This window comes from Vidua macroura, chromosome 9 (genome assembly GCF_024509145.1).
Source record: "Vidua macroura isolate BioBank_ID:100142 chromosome 9, ASM2450914v1, whole genome shotgun sequence".
NCBI classification, from domain to species: Eukaryota; Metazoa; Chordata; class Aves; order Passeriformes; family Viduidae; genus Vidua; species Vidua macroura.
The window spans coordinates 18,155,714-18,171,885 of record NC_071579.1 but is presented as its reverse complement, the minus strand read 5'-3'; the positions used below and the strand labels follow the sequence as shown (position 1 = coordinate 18,171,885).

General features: G+C 36.8%; 1 protein-coding gene across 6 annotated transcripts in view; it reads left to right on the top strand.

Moving 5' to 3' along the window:
• SH3GLB1 (SH3 domain containing GRB2 like, endophilin B1) overlaps positions 1-16,172 on the top strand; it is a 22,340-nt gene extending 6,168 nt beyond the window's left edge. For 3 of the 6 annotated variants that reach the window (XM_053985223.1, XM_053985228.1, XM_053985227.1), the window contains exons 4-11: positions 1,294-1,427; positions 1,813-1,905; positions 3,931-4,017; positions 5,397-5,420; positions 9,319-9,408; positions 9,879-9,979; positions 14,957-15,188; positions 15,702-16,172. In XM_053985223.1, coding sequence (XP_053841198.1) covers positions 1,294-1,427; positions 1,813-1,905; positions 3,931-4,017; positions 5,397-5,420; positions 9,319-9,408; positions 9,879-9,979; positions 14,957-15,188; positions 15,702-15,809 — 869 coding nt within the window. In that variant the 3' untranslated portion in view covers positions 15,810-16,172. The remainder of the gene's footprint in view (positions 1-1,293; positions 1,428-1,812; positions 1,906-3,930; positions 4,018-5,396; positions 5,421-9,318; positions 9,409-9,878; positions 9,980-14,956; positions 15,189-15,701) is intronic. The other 3 variants (XM_053985224.1, XM_053985225.1, XM_053985226.1) reach the window with 3 other exon arrangements.

Below are 16,172 nucleotides of genomic sequence, written 5' to 3'. Positions count from 1 at the left end.
TGTACAGTATTTTTGCTTTTCTTAATATATAATATTTTGATAAGGACAGTAGTGTGGAACACGGTCTAAATTTTATTCCTTCTCTAGTAAATTTACATACTTATGACAAGATGGTTGGGGTATTACCTCTAATATTTTTACACTGCTGTTAATTTAAATGTCTAATTCTAATGTTCTCTAAAACTCTTTAAGTTGCTGATACAAATTCTGCTGTTAATTTAATTTAAACAAGTGAAAAATGCAGGTGTCTGTATATATTATAGTATGCAATCTCAGACAGTTTCCTCTCTTCAAGTCTTTGTTCAAAATTACTGTGGGAGGGAGAACTTTTGTTCTGTGAAGAATGAGTTCCTTATATCTGTACATAATGATGTTCTTTTTCAAAAAAGGAAAACCCAATTAAATAAAAGTAAATGTTTTATAGAATTCTTATGCCAAAATCAATAATGGCAAGCTTTGTTCCTCTTACTTCCACGTGATTTTATGTATCTGTGGCTTTCCTTCTGATGATCAGTCTCAAGTCTTGCTTTTTAACATCAAACAGAATTGTACTTACAGGCACACTGTCCCACAAGTTGCAGAAGTTTGTGAATTCAGGCAGTTAACATAAATGTTAGCATATAGATAGACTGTTAGGGTTTCATGTGGTGTCATAAAGTCTTCTCTGAACACTTAGTGTCCATTCTAACTAAGCAGTATCAGGCTGTTTAAATTCCTTTTGATACATTAACTTCACTTTTAATACTTAACTTGCAACTAAATTTCAAAGTATTGCTCAGTTAAAGTGCAAATGCATATTTAGAAGTTGGAGTAGATGGGGGCGAGGAAGAGCATGTTATTTTCCAATATCTTAATAAGCTTTTGCCTTGCTACCAACTTCTCCTGTGTTAAGAATGTTGTATAGGAGAGGAAGTTGTTGGATGAAAATAAGTAGGTATGATATCCAGTTCTGAAATAGGTGTTCACTATGGAGTTGCCATAATATGTGGTCTCATTGAAATCTTGCCTTGACCTGTGATTGTTCATAATAAAAATGATTTGGCTTGTTTGTGTGATTATTTATTTTGGTGTGAGTATTTTGTTTGTTTTTATGTTGGGGTTTGGAGTGGTTTTTGGTGGGGGGGTTGAGGGTTTTTTGGGTTTTTTTTGCACATTATTTTCTTTCTTTTGAAGGCCCTTTTCATGGCATTTGATTGTTTTTCAAACTACTGGCCTAAACTTTCCTGACAGTAGCAACCTGTTTTGTGAACCTCCTGCCTGAACAATATAATTAACATATTTTTTCCTTTGCAGGAAATGCACTCATTAAATGTGGAGAAACACAAAAGCGAATTGGGGCAGCAGACAGAGAACTCATTCAAACTTCTGCTATAAACTTTCTCACTCCCCTAAGAAACTTCATTGAAGGAGACTACAAAACTATTACTGTAAGTTGAATTGTACATTTTTCAGAATTTCACACCAATTGTAACTGTCAGTCGTCAAAATGTAGTAGTAGATAATAGTGCATTCTTTTTCCTCCAGGTAATGTAGAAAAAATCAAGTGAAATTTGTGCCTTTGGAGTATTTTCTGTTTTTTTGCTGAGGTAAAAGCAAAATAATGATGAAAACGTTTGTTTGGTAACTGTTGTTCTATGAGAAGTATGCATATTGAGCATAAACTGTATGGGAATAATTGGGATCTAATTCTGCCTCTCTCTTGAACTGAAGAACTTTTTTTTTACATGATAGTTCATTAAAAGCATTTCCAAGTAGAGAGTCTTTTGCTTGTATGTGTACCCATTCTCACAAACTAACCTAACTCACTTTCAGAAAGAACGTAAACTGTTACAAAATAAAAGACTGGATTTGGATGCTGCAAAAACCAGACTGAAGAAGGCAAAAGTTGCAGAAGCCAGAGCTGCAGTAAGTAGAGGTGTTTTTTTTTTTTTTTTTTTTTTTAAGTTGGTCCATAACTTTCAGACTTATTGATACATATTTTTCAGCTTGACTGCTCGGTTATGTTTCCAGTCCTAGCTTCTTACCCTGGTTGTTTTTCTAGGTACTTTTGTAAGAAATGCCTTAGTGGAACACAAGGAAACAGAAGTGAGTTACTGATCAAGGTGTTAGTCTTTTAAATATTCCATCAAGTTAGACTTACTTACTCTCTTCTTGTTTTATAGTCAATGAGTCTATACTGTCAAAAATTAATTGATACAACCTGCCAATATGGGTGTAAATAGAAGTACTTGAATCTCTGCAAATGTTGAAGTGTGTGTATAATTGCTTTCAACTGATGAACCTATCTATACTTCTCTATGTCAAAAATATTTGTGGTTTCTCTTTATGTATTGCTTACTATTTTACACCTCCAAACAGAGGTGTGGTGCTTCAGCCCACATGACTTAACCATTCTGATTCCCTCAAAAAATGCTTATTCAAGGAGATTAAATTGAAAAAAAAAAAGGCTACTGCTTTTTAAACTCTTTAAAATGCTCTTAAGTGAAGGAATAGACTGTTGACTGTATGTAGTTTCATCAGGATATATTTACAGTATTTTCATAGCTATTTTTTGACTTAATCCCTAAATGTTCAGCCGTTAATGAAGGACAGTGAAATGTTTTCTCCTGTAAGGGTCATGCAAATAAAGAAATCCAGTCAATTTAAATACACAGGGACAGGGTACATGATGGAGAGGCAGAAGAAGGACTGACAGATTTTACTGGCTTTTCAGAATGCATGTTTGTCCTGAAAGATCTGAGAGACATTATCTTGAGCTTTGAAGTGTGTTGCATCTTTGCGATCATGATCCATCTAAAAACCGACATAATCTACCTGACAGTTCTGCTCTTCTGTGTCAGTCCATGTCATGCACACTGTCCCTCTGTATTTAAACTAGCTTTATTTTTAAGTCTATGCATGCATTTTCCCTTGTGTAAATTCTTTGCAAAAAGAGTCACTTCTCTATTTGTCAAGTTTTCTTAATTTGTAAGACTAACTACGGAGAACAGAGAAGGTTTTGATTAGCATGTAGTGCATTTTTGAAGCAATGGGTAGAGGAGCATTGGATAGTAAACTATTCCTTTGCTTGACTTTGTTCAGAGTTAAGTTTAAAAAAAAAGTGTTTTTATTATTATCTTCCTTTGTGGTGTGGTAGCAAGTATGTACCTTACTTTCTAAAGCAATGAAAAGACCATAAGGAATTGTTCCCCTTGAGCCTGGTATTAAAATTATATATATATATGTATATATTACACTGAAGTTTTAATTCCATCACCAGTGCAATCATTCAGAGCTTGGTGCCAATTGCTGCTGCTACTACTTGATCCTAAGTATTCATACAGCAAGTATGCAGTTTTATGCACATAAGTTAGTGCTGGAAGAGCATGAAACTCTAAACCTCTTCACTGTTTTGCCTATACTTTGCTGTCAAAATGTAATTAAAATTAATGTGCATGTGTAAGAAGTATCAGGTTGTAGAATGCCAGCAGAAATAACAAAATTGCACCTCTTCCTTATCTTCTGCAATATAGAAGTGAGAACTAAACTGGATGTAGGTGTGATGCAAATGGGTTATAGTCTCCTGGCTCCCTTATTTATAAAGGAAGAAACCTGATAAACAGGGCTGGACTGATAGGTTAGTGAAGTGTATTGAGCTATGACACAAGTTTTTATGCTTTACTATTTTTTGTGACAGGTTAAAGTGCTAAATTTTATCTACATGTGATTACATATTTTTATACCTGGGAAAAATAATTTGAAAATTGCTTACTGTACAACTGAAACAGCTTAGTTCAGTATTTAAAATCAAAATCCAAACTGTTTTATTTATCTATATTCACTTCACAGTCTTGTTTTGCATAAGCTTGCAGTGCTTTGTGCTAATAATCTCTTTACCTGCTATATTTGCAGTTTTATAACTTGCTTTTGTTTTTTATCTATACACTTAAGCAACTAAACATCTCTCAGCCTGAAGAGAATAACATTATGGTAAATGTCTCTTACATGCTCAACTTGCTGCATGTAAAATGGCTAAAGGTTTGTTGGCCTCCTGTGTTCATTCATTTTCCTGTCAAATGTTTCCTCTTGCTATCCAGCTCATTTTGGTCTTGTTTCAGATGTTTTCCATTCTAAAATAGATTGGTGTAATGCACTAAATACACTTATGTCAGTACAGCATTGGATGTTATTTTAGCAGATTATTTCTGAGAATTTGAAAGATACAGTATTATATTATAAATTCTGTGATTTTATGAATGTAAACTTAGGATACAAAGGGGTTAATTTTTCACTTCTGAAATTATTTTCAGCTATTAGAGGAAAGGAATTTAGTTTTCCTGTCTTTTTAATATGAGTAAAAGTGAATTCTGTGAAACAGCCAGGAATATGTAGAAATTACTCCCTTCAAGCAGTGTGTTACAAAGAACTGCAACTGAATAATGTCACAGAAGTTAGTGGCTTAACTTAGAGTACAATGTATCCTAAGCTTGTTGCAAGTACTCTCTAGCACAGCTGGTTTTAGCACTATAGTTGTGAAAGTGGAAGAGAAAGGGATGAATTAGTTATGTACAGCATAGACTGTGCTGTCCAGCCTGTTCTGGTTGGGGTTTGGATCTGCATGGCATATTGGGTTTCATCTCAATTTATTGTTCCAGATTTCTCAGCTGTGACCAGATAAAAAAATGAGCAAATAAACTTGTTTGTTATAGTTTGCTTCTGCAACCTTTTTACACATTTCTTCCTACTGATTGTGTCATCATCTTACAATGGAGGAAGATGAAAATAACCACATTGCAAGAGGGAATTGAAAGAGCAAGCTGAAGTAATTAACTTTTAGACTAAATCCCTTGCAGTTCTGTGATTTTGCTGTGCTGCTTGCTACTACTCTAATACTCAATGTGAGATACATCTGTAGCAGTTTCAATTAAATTTAGGTTTCAGTCAAAGTGCTTGTGAAATAGAAAACTGGTAATGAAATTAGCAAGAGAAAACATTCCTATCTTTCAGTGTAAAAATGAGAATAGCTTTCCATAGTTTTCCATTATTATAACACATTAAAGTAACTTAAGTTCCTCCTAAGGTAATTTGGTTTGTCTGATTCATGTCATTTTTTAAAGTAGTTATGTCTTGTGTTGTAATAGCTTGTTTTAAGTAGATTCTTGTAATACATGAGTTCTACAAGTCACACTCTCTTCAGTATCTTATTTCATAGATGTAATGCTATTCATATCCATAATAGATTCATTGTGTACGAAGGGTTTTGGGCAACTGACTGTAGCACTCCTCAAATCTCTGAAGTTCTGAGGACAGGAAAGTACTTAAAAGCCAAAGTGTGATTATATACTGTAATAGAGTACCACCAGTGTCTAAGTTTGTATGTTTTTATTTTCTCCTCCCCCACTCTTAATGCTGACTAGATATGGGCTGAGGAAGTGACAAAAGTAAGTAAACACTTCTAAAATTGCAGAATTCTGAAATTATAACTTGTGCTGGTCTACTGTAATAAGGGACATTACATGTTGTTGATTTCAGTCTGATGCTGGCAGCCTGATGCATTACATCAGAATACACTGGGCCCCTCCTGGGCCTTTCAGGTTTCAGTAGCAAAACAATGCCTGGGGCTTGTTTTATAGTAAACTGTTTCTGGCTGTCACTTAGTACCAGTACCATCTGATTCTCATGGGACAAGATACAACAGACAACTACAGGACTTCTCTCAAAATTTACTGGTATGATAGCCTCATAAGAACAAGCTTATTTGAAAATTTTCAGAAATACTGGAGTTTAGTAATCTAAACTCTCCTGAAAACACTAATCTTCAAGTTTTACCCAGAACATGGGACACCTCACCTTTCTCCCCAGTGTCACTAGCTCTTCTGCAGCTTAAGTTAGGGAGTAGGCACATCTGAAAACTGCACCTGCCCTGAAAGCTAGTTCATAAGCTTAGCATTAGCCTTGGGATGGGCTGCAGCTTGCTCTGTCATGCCGTCCCTTGCCCAGGGACAAACTCGGAGGAGCTAATGGGGTGCTTGGCAGGGGCTGCTGCAGTGCCTTGAGAAGGGCTGTTCTTAGGCTCACTGGCTCTGACAAACCAGCACTGGCAACAGGCTGTGAGGGGGTATGCTAACAGGGAAAGAGGGATTTCTTAGTGGATTTCTGTAGAGGAGGGGTAATTAAAATTAGGTCAATAGAAGGAGAGCAGGGGCTTTGGAGTACAGTTTTTAATGGGCAACTAGCTAGGCAGCTTTGGGAGGTGTAGGGAGAAGCTGGGATATGCAGCTTCAAGTGAAATCTTGGGAGTTGTGGGAGTTGCTCTTCCAGCTTTCTGTGAGTTATGGTGCCACAGGTGAGGATGAATGTGAGTTCAGAAGGAAGGAGGCATTTAAAGTAAAAGGAGGGTTAACTGTAAAAGGAGGATGAGGTCAACTTTGATCCCAAAGTTTGAGAATTATTTAATGAATTAAGTAAAGTAACATTTGGAAGCAGGAAACCTGTCTGCTGGTCCTATATTGGGGACAAAATAGCAGGGAAAGAATACTGCTGTATTGAAAACGAAGCTATTTCCTTCTCAGAGACAAGGACAAGCAATTTTTAGGGTAGTGAAATTTAACAGATTATGTCTTGGAAAGAAGAAATACTACAAAGTGCTTAACTATAGCATAAAGAAGACAAAAAACTTTAGCTCTTGTAATAAATTATGTAATTTAGGTCCCCTTTTTATTTAGTATATAAATAGCAGAGACTATTGAGAATAAACTACAAGATTATGTACAGCCAAGGGAGCAGTAATCCATCCACATTTCTAAAGGCAGTCTGTCCTTCTGTGTTTGAGAGTTGGAGGAGGAGATTGATGAATGTTTTCCATTTAAATATAAGCTTCCCAGCAAAGAATTCAGACCATCCAGTCATCACTGGCTTAATTACAGTTTTGGGGTTTTTTTGAGTTAGAATAAAAGATGTGCATGGTGGCAATATGACAAACTTTCTTCAGTTTAGCTTCCTCAAACTGTGCATTTCAGAAGGAATATTAAATACTAGGCACAGCTGTATATCCACTACCGGTGTTTTACTAAAAGTGTGTCTAGTAAAACAACATTAGCAAGGTGATTTTATTTCATATGCATTTATGTGTGTTGTCCCCTCACTGCAGGATTGCACAGTATTTCTAAGAGGTCCTGTACTCCAGTGTGAAATCTGGGGAGATTATTTACATTTGAATACTCAGATTCAAAACCTGGGGTCATATTCTGTAGTTGCAGTACCATTTTGAGGAATCTTCATGAGACATACCTAGTGAGGCCTTTTAATGATCCTAAAAACACAATACAACTGCAGCTGGGAAGTTTAGTCTTGTATTTTTGAGCTCTTCACTCTGTTCAGAAATAAAGGTGATCAGGCCATAAACTTCCCAGCTTATAAGTCAGCTGGTTTTCACCTTTACCCCAAGGTGTAGAATAGATACGCTGTCCTGCTACTGTTCACTTAGCAATACTGAAAATAGGGATGGGCAAAACTCATTAAAGACATCATCACGTAATTCAGTTAATGGAAATCTCTATGAAACCACTACACTGGGCTTTTTAAAAAATATTTTAAGTCACTCTGTACTGACTAAGTTAATATATGTTACCACATTGTCTACTTTTCCTTTTCTTATGGAAAGTAGTTGATTTGCTAGAAGGTTGTTGAAACAAATACAATTATTCTGATGGAAATGTCCCCTTCTTGTAAGTTCCTCTTCTCCTGTATTTACTTACCTAACAGGGAGATAGAAACACATTAGCAACTGCTGACTTCAGAGAAGCAAGAGACAAAACTATTTCTCTCCAGATAAATGATTTACTTATTGCTTTGATGGATTTTTAAAAGAAAATTAAGTTGTTGCTTTTCTTCCCCTCTTGGCTATCAGATTAGCTTTTTTCATCTGTTTGTTCTTATATTTCTCTCAAAGACTGACAGATGAATTTCACTGATACTAATTCAAATTTAATCAGAAAATTCCAAGCAAAGATTCTTTCCTCCAGAAACTTTGAAGACCTAATTAATTTGAAACTTGATACAAACACTGCTATCTCAGTTTTGAGTAAAAGGCACACAGTTCTCTTTAGGTACTTCTTCAGTGTTTAATTACTGTGTAAGCCCTTCCAGCTGCAGTGACTTCAGATGGAAAACGGTTCTTAGGTAACTGTGTCATTCTTCTGTGCTCTTTTCTGAGGTTCCATGTGACTCTTCATACTGATTAACATTAGCTGAATGCCAGAGCAGAATGGTTGCAAACACATAAAATGCTTTTGAAACCAGAGTTTTACTGGTATCACCTCATTAATTTTCCTGAAAATATATTTCTCCTTTCTGAGAATAGTAATTGCTGCATTTTGGACCTAATGTAGATTTTTGCCCTTGGGTTTATTTTTAGAAACAAGGCACTAAATTAATATAAGCACTGAGGCGAGGTAATCCAGATTCCAGGCTGGGGACATTCTGTCTTGGAGCAATGGATCTTAGAGCACATATTCTGTATATGTGTGTTTAGTGTAATATTTTTTCTTCCCCTCTGAAAAAAAGTACTCTAAAGTAATTTTAGCTGTCCTAGATTGAAGTAATTTAAAACTTAAAAATCATTGAGAACTATATTTAACAGGGAATAAATTTGAATTATTGAAATATGAAACTTTTGTTGCATCATTTTAATAGAAATTTTACTCTAATTGTAGCACCAAGTGTTAGAACATTTTGTATAGTTCAGGTTTATTTATTTCAAAGACTCCTTGATTACAAGCTCCAGAAACAGTTGTAGTAGTTTGGTGGCCAGTATAAGACATTAAATTATGAGACATCCTGGTAAAACTTCACATCAAAGATTTATGTACAGCTGATTGTTGTGCAGTTATGTGGCAAAAATAATGTGAGATTTGCTTTGAATTATTTCATCAGAGATCTGTTAAGTTGATGTATAGAAAAAAATTACATTATTCTTGGCTGCCATTGGTATGCTGACAAAACCCCTGGTGCAGACGTGGTTGTGCCAGTGAACACTTGGTTTGTTATGGGGAGAGGTGGGGTAATACTGCTGGCAAAGAAATGCCTTTCTTTTGCATATGTAGTAGGTGTCTGATAGGAAGCTGCTTGCTGTGTACACAGGGCCTCAACATTTCTGAACCCAGAATGCAATTACTGTTTTTGCCCAGTAGAGATCTGCAAAGAAAAAGCCCATTTCAACCAGCTGAGCTTGTGATTCATGCATTTGTATGAGCAGTTCTGCATCAAGTGGGACTGCTGCAGTGGGCAGGTGTAGCACAGAGCACTGTACCTGTACCTGATGTGCATTCTTGCTTTTAGTCTGAACAGGAGGTGCGAATTACTCAGAGTGAATTTGACCGTCAAGCAGAGATTACCAGACTGCTGCTGGAAGGAATCAGCAGCACACATGTGAGTACCCAAAGGGTGTTGAGGAAGAAAGTCACTATCAGGGTGCCTTCTAAAGATAGCTGCAGTAAACCACTTGGGAACTCTGGTCTATGAGGTTTCACTTCAGTGCATTAAAGCATCAAACCACAAGGGTTATTTTTTTTTTTTTTAATTCTAATTTAATAGCTACTGAATTTAACTTTACTTTTCCATTAATCTGCAGAATGCAGGAGCTTTCATTTTCATTCTTTATATCCAGCTTCCCATTAAATCAGATCAATTGAGTGTTGAAACCACAAAAATGTTTACTCAAGTATGTGAATTTTTGTGACATTTTATCCTGTTTGCCTGGTAAATGCAGGCACTCTGCCTATCTGGTGTTTATCCCTAAGTGCCAGTATTGGCATTAGCACCTGACTTGGTGCCTGCTCTTTCTAATACAGCTTGGTGCCCTTGTAGACTAAACTCTGGAATTCTTTGCTGTGTTACAGGCACATCATCTCCGCTGTCTCAATGACTTTGTGGAAGCTCAGATGACCTATTATGCACAATGTTACCAATATATGTTGGATCTCCAGAAACAACTTGGAAGGTAGTAATACTGTATAAACTTCAGGAAAAGGCTCAGGTTTTAATAAATGCTTTTGAATGGTAGGAAAATGTACACTGATAGAACAGTGGTGGACACACAGGCATGCTGGATTGAAAGGAAATGTATCTGTTCTCAGGTAATTAATATGTAATTACCCGGTGCAACTACTTCCCTAAGCCTACACACAGCGCTAAAGCTTTTTGAGAGTTATCTACTGAGATTTTATATATTCTGTAATTGAGGAAGGTGAGCTCTTGGTCACCTCATTTAGTGTGACAAAAAGAAATTTCTAGATATTTATTTCTAGTCTCAGTTGTAGTCTCAGTATTTCAGTTGTCTTATGGTTCATGCTACTAAACCAGTGTGCAATGTGGGAAAAGTTTAAACACTTCCTATAAATTCCTGTTGCCCCTTAATTCAGTACAGGTCATTATCTGATCTTCTGATGAAACACTGTTCTCCACTTTTAACTGAGTTGCCAGCATGGATACTGTATAGGGAGAAATCTACTTCATCCTGTCTATTATCCAGAGCACATGAACACGTTTGTCTTGTTTCATGAGTTTAGCATTTTTAAAGTAAGAGAAGAAGCTGACATTGATTTGTGCTCTTAATCCTTTTTGTGTGATGGGTGGGAATGTAGAGAGATCTACATACTTACACTTCATAAAGTTTCTCTATTCTAATTCTTCACAAATCACCCTTTCTTAGAGTTACACAGATCATGTTAATTACGTGAGTGTATGCACTGAAGAATTGTCTGTACTTAGAAGTTTGTTGTGGTGTCTGTTCTAGGTAGCTGTCTCTGAGGTATCTCTGTTTATGTTTTCCCTGACAAGGAAGTAAAAACAAAAGTGGTTTTGAGTCTTACCCTTTTCCTGACTTGCAACTTCCTGTGGCATTTGATTTCCTCAGTTTGTTTAAATTGTGTAGCTTAAAGATTTTTTTTTTTAGTCTTGAAAAACACTAAACTGCTAAATTGTAGTTTAAAGTATTTAAAATTTCCATCCAAAAAAGCTGCATATTTAAAGTTACATCCCAATCTAATACAGTCCAGATATTCAACTATAAAATGTGGTAGCACATAAATACAAATTGTGGAATTGAAAGCTTGAAAACAAACATTTACAGTATTAAGGAAAAGCAACTTTTAAATTAGAAATTAAGTGAAATATATTTACACAACTATTTTGAGAGGATTTTTAAAAATGTGTACTCGTATCCTAGTGTATTTATCAAACAGAAGGCCTTAAACATAATACCCTTATTCTAAGGAAGAATATTTTCCTCTTAATTTCTGCTTTAGGATGTATAGCTTGTCCCAGAACTGCTGTTTTTGTTGAAAATTTATACCACATATAAAAAAGTGTATTTGAAGAAAATAGTTTCTTTAGGAAAACAGAAGGATGTATCTTTATGTGGCTGTGATCTGATTAGTATTTTTAATAAAATTACTATGAATGGTAGAGAACCAGAAGCATGGAAGCTTTGCAAAATTCTAAATGCCTCTAACAGTAAAATGAAGTTTCTCTGCCTGTGTGGATTAAAATAGTTATGGTATTAAATCTTGGGTGTGTCTTTCCTTCCTTGTGCAAGGAAATCCCACTTGAAGTATAGCAGAGCACTGGGACAGGTCTCAGGTTGTGCTCCTTGCTTCCATTTATAGGGATGTGGTGTGTAGCCCTTGCAATAAATAAGTAGATGAGTGGGGTTTGTGTTCTGTGCTCCTGAGGTTGTGGGCACATAGAGACTAAATAAACAACTTGGGCAGCTCAGCTAGATGTTGGTTAGGTCTGCCAGTGCTGTGTTGGTTAACACATTGTGCTGAGTTACACAGCTTTTCACACATCTAAGAATGGTATTGTGCAATGTTCTCACATAAAAGCCAAGAACTGTGAAGCACTGAGTTTCGTTTTGAGGTTGCTAATGGACCAGAGGCATTCAGCTTCTAAGTGAGAGCAGTTTGTTACTTGAAACAGAAATCTGGTTCTCAGAGGAGATGCAGATGATATTTTCCCTGGGTCAGAACCTAGGGCATACACCCCTCCTGCTTCCAAAGCTGAGAACTGATCTTCCTGATGTATTCTCCAGAGGCAACTGTAAGGAAGGTGGAGGAAAAACTTGGACCAGTTCTCTTTATATAAATAGACATATTTTTAGGGATGTTTCTTTTCAAGGCAGCACCAGCTGCTTATCTCTGTACTGCCTTCCCCTCCTGTGAGGCTGGATTCATTCTTTAAATCAAATCTCCCTTTTTTTCTTATTTTCAGTTCCTCAGAATGAACTAAACAAATCTATTTCAAATATTCTGGTACTCTGGCTGCTTTTTTTTCTTGACAACTGCTTTTGCTCTGAAGTTTCTCAGCTTCCCTGACAAACAAATGTAAGCTGTGGCATAATTTTTCCAGAGTATCTATTACTAGTATCTTACTCTACAAGCTGTGAAACTCCTGTTATTCAAACATTCAAAATAAAAACACTGAACCAGACAACCTCTGTATAGCTGGAGCCTTCCAGTAAAATGCCTTACATATGGCTTTGCAAAAGGAGTGAGACCTAATGCTCCACTGATTGACAGAATGGTTATAAAGTTTTGGCTTTCTGTTCCACTGACTGTACAAACCAGTGACCCTTTGAACTGAGCAGAATGATTTACAGGTAATTACTGTGTTAACTGGGAACAGGTTTAGCAGTATATTGAAGAGTCATTTAAGAATATTGAGAAACAGCTGATTGTCATTTAAAATTAAATCCCTCTGGGTGAATGCCAGCTAATCATGTAATAAATACATCATGAGGCACAGCTGAGTTATACATACAGAAATGTGGGGTCTGGTTTTGGCTCCCTTTATTCTGCTTGTTGGATTTGTTCAGGGAACATGATGAACTAGTTTGAAAAACTAATCTAGCAAAAGAAAAAAAGAAATTGGTGGAGTTATCTTCTCTTCTTGGTGAGTTGAACCAGCTCTTTATGATCAAGTGGGGTCAAGGTAAGCCTCAGGGGGATGTGGGACGTCCTCCTTTGCACAGTAGTAAGCTGCTGCCTAAATTCAGAACAGTTTCCTGAAAGTCTTCCCAATTTTTACATGCAATTTGGTCTGACTGTCAAGGAGCTAGTGCTGTCCTCCATATTACACTGCTGCTCTTTTCTTTAAGTCAGATACAATTGTGACTGCAAGATGAATGTGTTTAATAAGCTATTCTCATGGAAAGTTAGTTAACTTCCTGATTCTTGGTTAGTTCAGGTTGTTGAATCAAAAGCAGCAGATTGCTAGATCTGACTCAAATGGTAGAGAAGGAACATCTGTGCAAAAATGGGGTATAGGAGTGGGTCTACCCTGTTTGGTGGCATTGCGCATTTACCAGGTTAAGTATAGTGTGAACCTGGAACCTTGTATGCAGGACTGCTGCAGCTGTTACAGATATGAGCTGCATTAGTTCCACTATTTATTGTCACATGAACCAAAAATTAGTTGCTGCATTGATGGGTTTCGTTTTTACCTGCATCAGCTCCCTAAACCAGCTCCTCTTATATGAGCACCAATAATGCTGCAGATATGGTTTTGGGAATATACTGATCTGGATTTACATGGGTGCAGTTGCCACTGAACTGCACCTTCAGAAGCATCTGACAGGGGAGCAGAGGTGGGCAGGATGAGATGAGGCTGTTTTTCTGGTGGGTTCATATGCTGGTGGTGTGGATAGATCTTCCTTATGTCAGAAGAGTGGGCACACGAAAGGAGGGGGGAGGTAATATGCCCATATCCCAGATGTTAATGAAGAGGCATCCACGTAGAAGGACTGAAGAGGGGAGTTATGTGTGGGAATTCAGTGGTCCAAAGAATAGAAGGAAATGCAACTACAGTTCCAGGTCATCATGACTCAGTCTGACTCCTAGTTGCTGGCCCTTTTTTACTGCATCAGCTCTGTCACTTTTTAAAACCTCTATTGACCTACTCTTAAGGTAGACCCAGATGGGTGTTAGAACCAAGTAAGGCAGCAAAGGGACAAGAAATTGTTACATCAGCTGCTAAATAACTGAGTTCAGTCTGCCACAGGACTGCATCCCAGAATGTAGGGCAGAGGGACATGAGACGTTCTCAGAGCTCATCATTGCTGGTCCATTCTTCCTACTCCACTGCCCCAAAATCTCTAGCTGCTTTGCTCTCCTTTTTGCTCCTTCCATTTTTCAGTCATATATTCTGTGCTTTCCCTTGTATCTGCTCTGTCACTCATAACAGTTTTTTTGTGACTGAGCTCATTAACTAAGTAGGATATTATACACTTTTTTCCCTCTTTTTCAGTCAGGTTAATGAATTTAATTAACTTCATGGGAGGGTCTGGCAAGCGCTATGGCTGGCACTGAGCAAGTAGCAGCCTGACCTAGAAATGGGGAGCTTAAGTTGATACAAGTTCATTTTTAGTGTAAAAAATGTTTTTTTGTTTTACAGCATGAAGTTAGCTGGATCAATGAACTGATTTAGATTACAAAAATAGTTGTGTGGTTTTTCTTGCTTTCAGAGGGAGGTTGTGGTTGTAAGTTGTATTATATTTCCCTGATCTGGTTCATCAGCACAATCTTTTGTGTAACCACATAATTGAGGAATGAGCAGGAGGAGGTGGAGGCTGCTTTTCCTGGCAGAGCTGTCAAAAGAAATGTTTATCAAAGTACAATCTGAATTAAGTTTGACCAACAGTGCTTTCTTGGTTTTGCCTTTTTTTAAGAGACAAATATCCAGGGTTTTTTAAGGTGGCAGTATTCCTTTTAAATTATATTGATTTGATTTGTGCTACTTATCAGGAACAAGTATCTTTATTTATGTTATGCAACTCTCAGTGCTGTTCTCTTACTGCTGTCTACTGGTGTTTATTGCTGATAAAAATAAGAAGCTAATTTAGGCATGGGAGCATGTATAATGCCCTGTGTAAAACAGATTCACTCAGAAGTATTTTCTTTTTTTTTTTCCCCTCTCACAGCTTTCCATCTACTTTCCTCTCTAACAACAATCAGTCTTCCACAACTCCTGTGCAGAGTGTTTCTTCTCCCTCAGTCTTGGCCTCAGCCTCTGCTTCACTGCCTTCAGTAAGCAATTCAATGGTTACTTCAGGCCTCAGTGAACTGAAGTCATCAAGTGGCAGCAGAAAAGCAAGAGTTCTCTATGATTATGATGCTGCAAACAGCAGTGAATTATCTCTACTTGCAGATGAGGTAAGAGTTTTCTATATACCTTATTTATTTGAAAGTAAAATGGCAATGTTTTTGAGTAGCCAGTTAAGATTGCATTATTTCAATATTTTTGACTTTTTTCTTATGTAGAGAGTGACTTAGATAGAAGCTGTGGGCTTGGGTTTTCTGTGAAGATGTAGCACGTCAACACCATCTGTCTTTCCATCATGTAGTCTACAGAAGTTTCTTTTAGGCTGACTGTTAAGGCTAAGGGTGCACACACAAGTTAAAGATAAAACATAATAGAAAATAAACAGTAATGAATAGAATTTCAACAGAAAAAATGTACTTTAAAATAGGATACTGTGTCTATTCTTTTCCATGGACCAGTGAAATAATTTTTATGAGCATTAGATTATGTTCCATGGATGCTCATATTAAATGCTCTGTTTAACCTGTTTAATCTCAATTCCAAGACACTGGGAATCAGATGAAGATAGACTGTAACTCTTCCCTGCAAATGAAGTTTATAATGATGTGTTTCTCTTTTTGTAGGTGATAACAGTGTACAGTATCCCTGGCATGGATTCAGACTGGCTGATGGGTGAAAGGGGAAGTCAGAAAGGCAAAGTGCCTATTACATATTTAGAACTGCTAAACTAAATGGCTGGCCTGAATAGAGACTGTCGATTATGGCAACACCATATTTATATACAATTAACGTTATGTAAGCAGGTTTATGTGTCTTCCATGTTATTGTCTGAGGGACAAATACCAGCCATTAAAAACTGGCTTTTCTGCCAGCATGGTTGCACGGTCAATACTCTATTCAAACTTAGTGTGTTTAAAGCTTTTACTTCATGTGCCAAGAACGTTTCCTACAGATTTGTTTCTACTGAAGTTTTCACTAATACAAGCTTCTACTTTTGAGTAATCTAGATTGAAAGCAGAGGTACTGTTTTCTACTGAAATTTTTCATTAATGGCAAAGCTTTTCTTCACATAAAATAAACTTACTGTGAACTGA